At 44.3% G+C, this 14,132-nt stretch overlaps 1 protein-coding gene across 10 annotated transcripts in view; it reads right to left on the bottom strand.

Annotated features, from left to right (window-relative positions):
* The window catches only part of FER (FER tyrosine kinase), a 310,990-nt gene that overhangs the window by 241,931 nt on the left and 54,927 nt on the right, over window positions 1–14,132 (bottom strand). For all 10 annotated transcript variants that reach the window (XR_013221836.1, XR_013221837.1, XM_077290053.1 and 7 more), the window contains exon 4: window positions 3,025–3,302. Coding sequence is in view for 8 of the 10 variants with exons in the window: in XM_077290053.1 (XP_077146168.1) it covers window positions 3,025–3,231 (207 nt within the window). In the remaining 2 variants the exon portion in view is untranslated. The remainder of the gene's footprint in view (window positions 1–3,024; window positions 3,303–14,132) is intronic.

Below are 14,132 nucleotides of genomic sequence, written 5' to 3'. Positions count from 1 at the left end.
GGGGCGGCCTGTGGGGGGGTCTTCATGTGGTGCTTTTAGTGACCTGCCCCGTATTTTACATACTAAGTTTTGAAGAAAAAAAATTCACAGTCAGCAGGCAGGCGCCGGCACTGTTGCATTATCGCCTCTATAATATCCATTAACTTATTTTATTTGGCGATATAAATTTATTCTGAAAAAAATATATATATTTCTCAAAGTGGCGCTGGACATTTTGCTAGAGGTAAAAAACATTTGTCTCCACCAAGATGATGCTGGCGCAGTCCATCTATCAAATCGCACTATTGCGCAGCCAGTGCCATTTTGAGAGATCTTTTTTTTCTTAATAAGATTTTTATCAAATAAAATAAGTAAATGGACATTCTAGATCCGATCATACTACAGCGCAGGTATCATATTAATCAGTGTAACAGAGCCAACCTGACACTGTCTGTAGGTTACTGAGCACAATCCGGCTGACAGGTTCCATTTAAAGGGGTTCACCTTCATCATGACTGACCAACCTCTTTAAAATTTCGATTCATCAATAAGTATTACAAATTTTTGCTTGCGGTCGGTGAATGGAAACTACAAAAGCCATCCATATTATAACCAACACAGCAAAGTACTTATTCACTTAAAAGTTTATGTCATGAACACAACTTCTGTCCATACACCCTATTATGGCATATGGATCACAGCATTCCCGATGAAGTCACAGTAATCTCTATGGAAGAGGTGGAAGCAGCATGCACAGACAGATTTTGGATCTGTACATAGGGAGATGCAAGAAAGCCTGAATCACATTTTTTCTACTAACGAGATTACTAATAATGCAAAAATAAATGTAAAAAACAAAAAAAAAATGACAAAAACTATGATGAAATTATTCCCAGTTCATACACAGTAGCAGATATCGAATATTGTGACAGATCAGGATGACAGCCCACCTTTGACTAACCAATATTTAAGAAGTATGTTCTCACAACAGAGCAACTTGGCCCTTTCACAGAAAAAAAACAAAATAAAAAACATCATCTTGCAGGTGCAACCTAGGAGAGTAAGCTTCCTTAAAGTCTATGTTTAATCCTTCAATGAGCCTTGCAACATGACCGAGCCCATCTTATTCTGCAGATTTGTCTCCCACAAAGCATTGTCAGCAGGCCTCCATACCAGCTGGTCTCTTTAGGACGACCCGTACTTCCCCAAACGTTACGTCGGCTGAAGAGAAATAAACAGTAGGCCCATATGACAGCATGACCTCTTCCCACCCACATCGCCTCCAGCTTACTGTACATAAAATAATCTTACCACATGGGAAACTAGGATCTGAAAATGTCATGTATAAGGTCATCTATCTGTTGGGCTTGCAAGACAAGTTAAAGAAACTCCAGAAATTACTTACATATATGGACGGATTTCTGTTGACAAATTGTACAATTCTTTGTATTTTGGTTGTAAAAAAAATCACAAAACCTGGACCCCGTGAAATTCTAAAGAAGTATGCGGAGATCACTGAAAGCCATGCCACAGCCACGATAAACGTCTACAGTAGTCCCCGACGATCCAATTTGCACAAGTGTGTGTCAAGATAATATAAATATGCCATATTTTGAGGATACCCCTAGAAGGTTCCATGGCATTTCAGACACACGCTGTGGGCTTTCTGACCCCCCCCTCCCACTCCCTCTTCACACTGCCTAGAAATCTCTTCTTATCACTGGTCCCTCCTCCCTTCCCCCTGCATGCAGCTGTAATGTGAAACCAGTGTGCTGGGAGCAGGCCTACTCAGCTTTGTGTAAGGGCATGGTCGGGGAGCATTCCCTTTGTTCTCTTAAACTGGAATATAATCGCGCAGTTTAGGTCTGGAAGCAGGACAAATACATTTTTGGCCTCTGCATCAGCCGGGCCATCACCCAGTGCGCTTTCTAATTTCCCGTACCCTTGGTATCCGAGAAGCAAATTACTGATTACCCGCGTTGTATAGCCAGGTCATGTTTGGTCTTAATAGAATGCTAATCTCAAAACAAGATCAATGGTAATTCAGTCATCACTACACGAGGTTGCATCCTGGAGCTATGGCAGATATGAATGTTCCGTAACTCTGAGTCCCTCTGAGAAAGTAGGAGTGCATTCCATAACTCTGCCCACTCAGTGATGTCACGACCAGGGGGTATAACACAGTGAGAGATCATTTTTCACTAGCTTTTGTCCAAGGAACTAGCTAAGAGACACACATCTGTGATGCATTGGGACATATGCTACCCTTCCCCCCAGCCGCATGGTCAGCCATGATATGAGAAAACTAAGTCTATTTTCTTCCTTTAATCCCTTTTTATTTTGTAATCGTCTGTATATACATAATTGTCTTATTTTAGAATATCTTTTTACGCTTTTGTGATCACTGCCTACCTAAAATATATAAAATTACTAGCTTTGTTTTTCCTTGCTCTATAACGTACTTACACATCCTCTGAAGTAAATTACGCTACTAATTAGGTTGGCTCCTGAACCATTATTAATTAAGGAACAGGAGCTGGTGGCAGCGGAATTGTCCTGTGCTGGTGGGTAACGCTGGCAGTGACGGAACAAAGTTTTTATAGCGTATTGCTCGGCTGCAGCTGGGAATAACTATATCACCCTCACTGCAGCGTGTGCCCCAAGGCCAGTACATAGCAGGAAGCCTTTCTGGCGACTAATTATCCTAGGTGAAGTTCCTTGATTGACCTGAGGGTAAGAGGGGCGCTAGAGAGCTGCGAGTTCCAAACAGGAACTGGGAAGTGGGATATAAATAAATCCCCTTCACAAAAGAATCGGGGCCAACCAAACAACCCCGGTTCGTGACATATTGGTGTCAGCGGTGAGGATGATAAAAATATCCCCCCTGGGATTCCTGACTGTGTCCCAATTCTTACAAATTGCAGACATTGGAGTAAAGAAGCGTTGGCATCTTGGATTTTACAATTAGAACACATGCAAGCTCGGTTGAGTCAAGCAGGCGGCAGGAATAGCTGCCATTGTCCGGCAGCTAGACAACACACTTACCTTGGATACACTGCTGATGTAATCAAGCTGAGGGGCACTTTCCTTATCAACTTGGTTGCACAGATTTTGCAGAGTGTAGGCATAATCCTTGTCACTTTTAATTCTCAAAGCCATGAATTTCTTCACAGTTTCCAGGAGACGTAGCTCCCAATCTTGAAGCTTTAGTAAAGCCTCATGTGAAAACTTAAGATCCATGCCAAACCCCATCTTCACTAAGGCACTTAGATGGTCTGGTCTTGACTGGAGAAATATCTTTTGGTCACCACATGCCCGAATGTCTGAAAGAAAATGAAATCATAGTAAAAAAGTTGTACAACTACATGGGCTTTACAAATAGGAGAAGTATCTCACAGTGTTTAACACATGTATGATGCAATATTACTAATTATACAATCAGGATTCACAGGGAAGTCCTAAGTTACGCAAAGCGTGAAATACACCTTAGGACCACAACCACCACATTCACTTCATATGCCAACAAAGACCTGAGGTAGCTGTCGGGCAAATTGCCATTTCTCCAGACTCCACCATGCACACTCGGCAATGTGTTAAGGGCACCGACACCGTACACATTAAATTTATATCTGCCAAATCCATAGATGACGGAACAATCAGCTGACAAAAAGGCTGATTGGCACTTCCAAGCTAATGTGAACAGGTGTATACTAGGAGCAGCTACCTCCATATAAAATACACAAAATATATTAGCGCTCTGACCGAGCACTCCGCCCTTCAGCATGTGGTGGATTTTAATTGCAACAGGGTCCCCATAAAATCAGACTTGGAAGAGAGGTATTCACAACTACCCAGGAATTCAGACTTCAGTCTAGAGGTATAGAAGTATTCACGCTAGACATGTTAGGACCCAGCAGTTCTGAGACCACCTTGTCGTTGGTTGTTGGGCATGCATGATTTGGCCAAATTATGCGCTAAGCGTCTCATTTTTTCCTAGTATCCAGAAACCGTATTGCTTTTCGTATTTCATATATGAGCTTTAGCAGTACAGGGAACAATCACCTGGCATGTGCATGGAGACCTACCAAAAGACGATGTGGAGGAAGAGAAAAATCAGGCATGTTCAATTTTGGACTGATGATCCTTTTGGTTTCCCAGAGAGCTAATGGGCAGAGGAGTCTAGCAGTGCCTCTCTCACAGAGGATAGAGGAGTGCTCAGCCAAGCAGGGCCCCTGTGTATGGGGAGTTGGAAGAGATGGCTGTTGGCATGAACAATATGTTGAACCACTAGGCCAACAGTTACCAATTTCTACAGGTCCTTTAACTGATACTTTTAATAAGGGAAGAATAGAAAGTCGCTGTCAGACACTCAAGGCATACAGTTTATCTCCTTTGTAAAAAAAAATAAAAAATGACCAATTAAAATTAAATGTTTACCCCTTTTCTCCTCCAACACATGAAATCAAAAGGCCCCAAAATAGAACAGACAATATAAGCAATAGATGTGAAACTGTGGAGACCATCTTTAGTGTGTACTGTCAGCTTCAATGTCCATTGCTGTCCATTTTAAATTACATGGACCCATATTAGTCAATGAGGCCATTCACACATCAGTTTTGTTCATGGACCCATGTGGCCAATCTGAGAAAACTCACCACATTATGGAAATCCACTGCTCCAAGTATGCAGTTTGTAGATTGAGGAAGATCTGTATCCAGATTTCACAAAGGTTTCAACCTTTTTTTTTTTTTGTTTGTTTTTTTCTTTTAAAGTGCAAGAGGAACAGACTGCTAAATAGGACTTGGTCGCACACAGACAAATGTCTGCATACACAGCATCCAGGGTCAGATGGGTGGGAAGAAGCAGGGAAGCGCACCCCTTGGGAATTATTACTCAGCCCTCTATATTCCACCATCATTCTGATAAGACAAGCACCACAATAGTCTTTGTACGTTTTGTTGCAGCAGAACGGGTCAGTCTCTGTAATAAGCTTTCCTCATATAGGTCAGTGCTGTTGAGGAAGACCTGAACTACACGGTTAAGTAAAAAATGTAGACCAACAAGTTGTAAGGAATAAAAAACAAAAGTTTATTGAGACAAAAAAAAGGGGGGAAAGGGCAAAAATATGGTACTAACAACACAGCGTGTACCTGCCAAGTACACAGGTGACCAATAGTGGCTGACATAGCAAGGACAGACAGACAAGGACAGACAAGGTGACAAGCCAATAATATCAGCCAGCAGCTGTCCTCATAGCCTTGCTGGTTATTAATTATAAGGGTACCCCACATCACTTTTTTTTTTTTTTTTTTTGGGGGGGCCCATTTTAATACCCAGCAAAGGTTAAGTATACAGCTGTGCGCTGATATTAATAGCTTGGGAAGCTCAATGGGTATTACCCCTTCCCAAGCTATAAACATCTGCCCCCAGCCGTTGGCTTTTCCTCTGCTTGTTAGTAAAATTATGCGGGAGCCCACGCCATTTATTTTTTCTCCATTTATTTTTCTTTAAAACTAATGGGAATCTGACACCTCATATTTCGTACATAACCTGCGGCCACTGCCATCAGGGGCTCATCTACAGCATTCTGTAATGCTGTAGATAAGCCCCCATGTATCCTGAAAGGTAAGAAAAACAGGTTAGATTATTCTCACCCATGGGTGGTCCCGGTTCGGTCCGGTCCGATGGGCATCGCGGAGGACATCATCGTATGAAGATGGGAGGTGCCGGACCCGGACCGCGACACCCATCGGACCAGACCGAACCGTGACCGCCCCTGGGTGAGTATAATCTAAAGGTACCGTTACACTAAACGACTTACCAACGATCACGACCAGCGATGCGATCATTGGTAAGTCGTTGTGTGGTTGCTGGGGAGCTGTCACACAGACAGCTCTCTCCAGCGACCAATGATCAGGGGAACGACTCCGGCATCGTTGAAACTGTCTTCAACGATGCCGAAGTCCCCCTGCAGCACCCGGGTAACCAGGGTAAATATCGGGTTACTAAGTGCAGGGCCGCGCTTAGTAACCCGATATTTACCCTGGTTACCATTGTAAAAGTAAAAAAAACACACTACATACTCACCTTCTGATGTCTGTCACGTCCCCCAGCGTCCACAGGGTTACGCGCTGCTGCCGAGAGCTTCCTGCATAGACTGTGTGTCAGCGCCGGCAGCAGCGGTGACGTCACCGCTGTGCTCTGCTTTACGGCCGGCCGGCGCTGACACATTCAGTGCAGGGAAGCCGCCGGCGGGGGACGTGACAGACATCAGAAGGTGAGTATGTACTGTTTTTTTTTTACTTTTACAATGGTAACCAGGGTAAATATCGCTGCGCTTAGTAACCCGATATTTACCCTGGTTACAAGTGAACACATCGCTGGATCGGTGTCACACACACCGATCCAGCGATGACAGCGGGTGATCAGCGACGAAATAAAGTTCTGGACTTCTAGCTCCGACCAGCGATATCACAGCGGGATCCAGATCACTGCTGCGTGTCAAACACAATGAGATCACTATCCAGGACGCTGCAACGTCACAGATCGTCGTCATTCTCGCTGCAAAGTCGCTTAGTGTGAAGGTACCTTAACTTGTTTTTCTTATCTTTCAGGTTTACATTGGGGGCTTATCTGCAGCATTACATAATACTGTAGATAAGCCCCTGATGGCAGTGGCCGCAGTTTATATATGAAATATGAGGTGACAGATTCACTTTAAGGGTACTGTCACACAGTCACACTTTGGACGCTACGACGGCACGATCCGTGACGTCGCAGCGTCGTATGAGTATCGCTCCAGCGTCGTAGACTGCGGTCACACTTTGCAATCACGGCGCTGGAGCGATGCCGAAGTCCCCGGGTAACCAGGGTAAACATCGGGTTACTAAGTGCAGGGCCGCACTTAGTAACCCGATGTTTACCCTGGTTACCAGCGTAAACGTAAAAAAAACAAACCGTACATACTCACATTCCGGTGTCTGTCCCCCGGCGTTCTGCTTCTCTCCACTGTGTAAGCAGCAGAGCCGGAAAGCACAGCGGTGATGTCACCGCTGTGCTCGCTTTCCGGCTGGCAGGCGCTCACAGTGCAGAGAAGCTGAGACGCCGGGGGACAGACACCGGAATGTGAGTATGTACTGTTTGTTTTTTTTACGTTTACGCTGGTAACCAGGGTAAACATCGGGTTACTAAGCGCGGCCCTGCGCTTAGTTACCCGATGTTTACCCTGGTTACAAGCGAACACATCGCTGGATCGCTGTCACACACAACGATCCAGCGATGTCAGCGGGTGATCAAGCGACGAAAGAAAGTTCCAAACGATCTGCTACGACGTACGATTCTCAGCAGGGTCCCTGATCGCTGCTGCGTGTCAGACACTGCTATATCGTAACGATATCGCTAGAACGTCACGAATCGTACCGTCGTAGCGATCAAAGTGTGACTGTGTGACAGTACCCTAACAGTTGTGTGTAGGTTTGTGTGTGTTTGTGTTTACTTATCGGCTTAGTAATGAGGGTATCAGGCTGACACCTTTTCATTACTAAGGGTACCGTCACACATTGAAATTTCCATCGCTACGACGTTACGATTCGTGACGTTTTAGCGATATCGTTACGATATCGCTGTGTCTGACACGCTACTGCGATCAGACACCCTGCTGAGAATCGTACGTCGTAGCAGATCGTTTGGAACTTTCTTTCGTCGCTTGATCACCCGCTGACATCGCTGGATCGGTGTGTGTGACAGCGATCCAGCGATGTCTTCGCTTGTAACCAGGGTAAACATCGGGTAACTAAGCGCAGGGCCGCGCTTAGTAACCCGATGTTTACCCTGGTTACAAGCGTAAACGTAAAAAAACAAACCGTACATACTCACCCGTCGGTGTCCTTCAGGTCCCTTGCCGTCTGCTTCCTGCTCTGAGTGCCGGCCGGAAAGTGAGAGCAGAGCGCAGCGGTGCTGCGCTCTGCTCTCACTGTACGGCTGCACTCAGAGCAGGAAGCAGACGGCAAGGGACCTGAAGGACACCGACGGGTGAGTATGTACTGTTTGTTTTTTTACGTTTACGCTGGTAACCAGGGTAAACATCGGGTTACTAAGCGCGGCCCTGCGCTTAGTTACCCGATGTTTACCCTGGTTACCCGGGGACTTCGGCATCGCTCCAGCGCCGTGATTGCAACGTGTGACCGCAGTCTACGACGCTGGAGCGATGATTATACGACGCTGCGACGTCACGAATCGTGCCGTCGCAGCGATGAAAATTTCAATGTGTGACGGTACCCTAAGCCTAGAGCTATGTGTCAATGACAGCTGCTGCTCTAATCCCATTACCCTGATGCCACACTGCATCAACATGAAATAGTGGTGTTGAGCCAAGTAATCACAGAACTTTTTAAAAAAAATCTTTATTTAGCTCAAAAAGTCTTCATTGCTTTTTTTTTGCCGCAGCGTTTTTCCTGCCAAGAGATGCAGAAACCTTTCAGAAATTTCTGCAAGCAAATACTAGATGTTCGCACATAGCCATCCGGCGTCTTTAGGGCATGTTCACACTTTGCAGATTTTGCTGCGGATTTTTCCGCAGCGGATTTGGAAAAACCGCATTGAAAAACCGCTGCCGTTTTCCCTGCGGATTTTCCTGCGGTTTCTTCTGCGGGTTTTCAACAGCACTTTCCTATTGGTGCATGTTGAAAACCGCTGCAGAATCCGCAGAAAGAAGTGACATGCTCCTTTTTTTCCGCAGCAATTCCGCGCGGTTTTTAAAGGGATTTTCCGCAAAGTGGGAACAGCGTTTTTTGTTTTCCATAGGGTAACATTGTACTGTACACTGCATGGAAAACTGCTGCGGATCCGCAGCGGCAAATCCGCTGCGGATCCACAGCAAAAAACGCAAAGTGTGAACATAGCCTAAGAGGAAAAAAGCAGGTACAGCAGGACTTGAAAACCTATTTAATTTTGTGATTTTCCCAAGTTTAAACCATAATGTGTTTGTCTACTCACCTGAGAATAGCAGTTAGGATTAGTAAAGAGTAATAAAATTAATGATGTGTATAAAAGTAAACATTGGCTGACCAAGGTGTGAAATTGAACAATACCTAACCAACTCAAGGGCTGACCAAAGTGTAAAAGTAAACAGTCTCCAACCTCAATGCACTGACAATGTCTTAGGGTACCGTCACAAAGTGCCATTTTCATCGCTACGACGGCACGATTCGTGACGTTCTAGCGATATCGTTACGATATCGTTGTGTCTGACACGCTACTGTGATCCGGATCCCCGCTGAGAATAGTACGTCGTAGCAGATCATATGAAACTTTCTTTCGTCGTCTAGTGTCCCGCTGTGGCGGCATGATTGCATCGTGTGACACAGGTTGTATACGATGTGCGCACAGTAACCAACGGCTTCTACATCGCAAATACGTCATGAAATTATCGCTCCAGCGCCGTGTATTGCAACGTGTGACCGCAGTCTACGACGCTGGAGCGATAATTATACGACGCTGCAACGTCACGAATCGTGCCGTCGTAGCGATGAAAATGGCACTGTGTGACGGTACCCTTAGGTAAACTATGCCCAATCAATTCAACCTCCATAACTCTTAAATTAACAATTGAGGTTTTTTTTTTCATGAACTCCTGGGAACATTTTTGTTCAGAATAGTCACTTTTTTCAGACATGAAAATCTTTTTCCACTAAATAATTTGATCAAATTGCCTGTTTTTCCAAAACGGTTTTATGGATTTTACATATGTCTTGCATTGTAGACTTAACATTTTTCATTGCTCATGCTCCCATGGTGGACCCAAAGCTGAACTTTGGGATCCTGAAAAACGCATCAAAACCTGCATTCTGCATTTTGTAAGCTTCTTTACTGCCAAGAGCGCCCATGGTCCTGTGTCCCCCAATGAGGCGAAGGAGAAAACGAGCAGCAAAAACGCAATGTGTGAACTCAGCCTAAGGGCTCATTTCCACTGGCGAGAGACAAATCGGTCCGTAATCTGGACCGAAAAAATGGATGTAACGTATGCGATTGTCATGCGAGTGTCATGCGAGTGCAATGCGAGTGCAATGCGATTTTTAATCGCATCATCCGTATGACATCAGTATGACATCCGTATTGCTGTCCGATTTTTACGCACCAGTGACCTACATTCCCTTTAGTCGCGGTGATGCGCCCCTGCTGGATGTTCTCATGAACTGCAGCCTGGGAACTTTTTCCCACGCTCCAGGTCATATGAGGACATCCACCAGGGGGCGCATCACCGCGACTGAAGGGAATGTAGGTCAATGACCTACATTTCCTTCATTCGCCGGGGAATTACAAGCACGAGCACAGCTGCATTTGCAGGGCTCCTGCTTGTAAATTATTTTAACCCCTTCAGATGGATTACCTCGTGGGACGTGACGGGTCAGCAGAAGGTATGAAGGTATGTATATTGTGTGTTTATTGTTTTGCCAAGCGAGGGTCTGCAAATGGATTGAGAGAGCAATAAAATATTAAAACAACCGCTGTGTTTATTTCATTAAAATACTTTTAAATCATGTGTGTGTGTGTGTTTTAACCCTTTCAAACAATTGGATTAATAATGGATAGGTGACATAATTGACGCCTCTCCATTATTAATCTGGCTTAATGTCACCTTACAATAGCAAGGGTGGCATTAACCCTTCACTACCCCATATCCCACCGCTACACGGGAGTGGGAAGAGAGTGGCCAAGTGCCAGAATAGGCGCATCTTCCAGATGTGCCTTTTCTGGGGTGGCTGGGGGCAGATGTTTTTAGCCACGGGGGGGGGGGGGCGGGCAAATAACCATGGACCCTCTCCTGGCTATTAATATCTGCCGTCAGTCACTGGCTTTACCACTCTGGCGGAGAAAATTGCGCGGGAGCCCACGCCAATTTTTTCCGCCATTTAACCCTTTATTTGAGCAGCTACAGCGGCCAAATTTTGCACATACACACTACTAACATTAGTAGTGTGGAATATGCAAAAAAAAAAGGGGATATGAGATGGTTTACTGTATGTAAACCATGTCTCATATCATGTCGGGTTTGTGAAGGAGAGAGCAAAAGCCGGCAATTGAATTAGCGGCTTTTATGCTATCTAGCGCTGCATTAAATATAAATATACATATATAGGTGTCTCACTGACATATATATATGTATATATACACATTCTATGTGTATATATCTAGTCTATTCTAACCTGTCAGTGTGATTTTACTGTACACCGCGCTGAATTGCCGGCTTTTCAAAGGACACCGGTGCGTAAAAATCAAACAGAACTCACATGGTGCGAGTGCTGTGCGATTTTTTTCTCGCACCCATTGACTTGCATTGGCGAGTCTCGTCCGAGACTCGCAGCAAATCGCAGCATGCTGCGATTTTTTTCTCAGTCCGATTTCGGCCGAGAAAAAAATCGCAAATGAAAAGACACCTATTGAATAACATTGGTCCGAGTGCAATCCGATTTTTTATCGGATTGCACTCGTCCGTTTTCCTCGCCAGTGGAAATGAGCCCTAAGACAGGTTTTATCCATCAACTGCCAGAGTGGGGAACCAGAGGGCAGGATGCAGGGTATATATCAGAACTAATGGTGTATTATGCTGTCTAGAGCAATATATAAGCTGCCCACAATATCTCCTTCACATCATAATACTAATCATACATTAAATCATAATCTAGCCAAGCTAAATATCAATTAACCTACATCAATGTGATCCCTGCTATCAGGTTTATTTCATGCAAAAAAAAAGTTCAACAAAAACAGAGAAGATCAAAATCAATCTCCTCATCCCCAGGTATTCCATAGAAGATAAGGCATATAAATCTAATATATCAAGGTGTGTGTGTGTGTGTGTGTGTGTGTGTGTGTGTGTGTGTGTGTGTGTGTGTGTGTGTGTGTGTGTGTGTGTGTGTGTGTGTGTGTGTGTGTGTGTCTGGGATTGGCATCTGCACCGTCACAGCTACAAAATTTTGCACAGTCACACGTCTGGACCACGAGAGCGTCATAGGCTATGTTGTGAGGCGAAATTTTAACCCTGCGCATTCCAATTCACCAAACAATTTTGCCCCTATCTACATAATGGGGAAAAAGTGAAAGGAAAAGTGTTGGGGGCAAATTGACAGCTGTCAGATGTGAACAAGGGGGACTTAAAGAATGAGAACGATGGCGCCAAACAGTATATACCGTACAGTTGCTAAGGTGGGGCCCCGACATAGGATACTCATCACACACGGGGATATGAACACACACACAAAATGCGCCACACACTACCATGTGCTTGAACACATATACCACCCTCAGCACACATTTCACTACACATACACCAACCTCGCCACATAAAAGTCGAAACACAAAAGTCGCCGCTCAAAACTCGCCACGCGCAAAACTCGCCACATGCAAAACTAGGCTCACACAAAACCTGCCACACGTGCAAAACTCACCTCATGGAAAACTCGCCACACGCAAAACTTGCACATGAGGAAAAATTGCCACATGCACAAAAGTTGCAAAACATGCAAAAAGTTGCCTCACACAAAACTTGCACATACTCAAAACGCACCACACAAAACTCACCACGCGCAAAACTTGCCGCACACAACTTGCTACACTAACCTGTCACATGCAACTCGACACACAAAAAGTAGCTACACGCATGTCGCCACACAAAACTCATCTCACAAAAGTCGCTACATGCCGCCACACGCAACTCAACACACACAACTTGACACATGAAACTTGCCCTAAAACACACACAAGTCTGGTATTATCCTTCAAAAATAAAAATCTGATTAATAAGCAGACAAACTACAAGAGCAACAACTGTACCATATAGGAAATACGGCAGCTGTCAGTCACATGACCTGTGCCAGGGGGGAGGGCTTCCTGTTGGCTGGGGATTTATCAGGCTGCCAATTTAGCTTACAAATACTGAGGTAAAAATACTGAGCAAATAACGTGTGAACGCGGTCTAATACAGGAGGAGATGACATACAGATATATATTATATACAGGAGGAGATGACTCACAGGTATATACTATATACAGGGGAGATGACACAGGTATATACTATATACAGGGGAGATGACACAGGTATATACTATATACAGGAGATGACATACAGGTATATACTATATACAGGAGGAGATGACACAGGTATATACTATATACAGGAGATGACACAGGTATATACTATATACAGGGGAAATGACACACACATATACTATATACAGGGGAGATGACACAGGTATATACTATATACAGGAGGAGATGACATACAGGTATATACTATATACAGGAGATGACACACACATACTATATACAGGGGAGATGACACACTGGTTCAGGCAAAGATAAAAATGCTCCTACCAGAGCTTCTAATCTAAAGAGACATTTACAGTGCTTTCATCCAGAAGTACTGAAAGCAGTGGATGAGAAAGACTGCATCCAAACCAATGAACCAGTGCCCAGCTCTTCCAGCCAAACAAAGGAGCATAGAACTTTGCAGCCATAAGTTGCAAGATATTTTGTCAGTGACAAAGTTACTGTGACAATGACAGTAGATTTAAAAAACAGATCATAGAGCTTGTTGTAAAGGATAGTGTGCCTATTTCATTATTTTCACGACCAGCTTTTATGTGTCTGAATGGGGAAATGGCCCGCAAGCTTGGTGTTTCTCTGGAGAGAGAGAGAGTATTAGAAAATTAGTAATTGAAGAAGCTTTTAAACAAAAGGAAGAACTTAAAAAAACTCTCAAGGGACGCTTTCTGTTTCTTAAAATGGATGCCTGCACACGTCACAGAGTGAACTATTTTGCCATCAATGTCCGATTTGTTTGTGACAAAAATGAAATAGTTACCAAGACATTGGCAGTAAAAGACACCAAAGCTCATCACACCAGTGAGTTTCTCCAGGTCTTGGTGGAAAAGGTTCTGCAAGCCTATGAACTTAAAAAAGAGCAAGTTCTTTCTGTCGTAACTGACAATGCTTCAAATATGATAAGTACTATTAAGCTAATGAATGAGAGTAATGATGGTGACCAGCAGCTAGAAGAACATTCTGGGTCCACAGACACAGAAATGTTTGAAATAGAGGAACACAGTATTGTAACTGAGGAGCAAACTGAAGTTGCTTCAGATGAACAGCAACAT

The sequence above is a fragment of the Ranitomeya variabilis genome, chromosome 1 (genome assembly GCF_051348905.1).
Source record: "Ranitomeya variabilis isolate aRanVar5 chromosome 1, aRanVar5.hap1, whole genome shotgun sequence".
Classification (NCBI taxonomy): domain Eukaryota; kingdom Metazoa; phylum Chordata; class Amphibia; order Anura; family Dendrobatidae; genus Ranitomeya; species Ranitomeya variabilis.
This window is presented reverse-complemented; position numbering and strand designations above follow the sequence as displayed.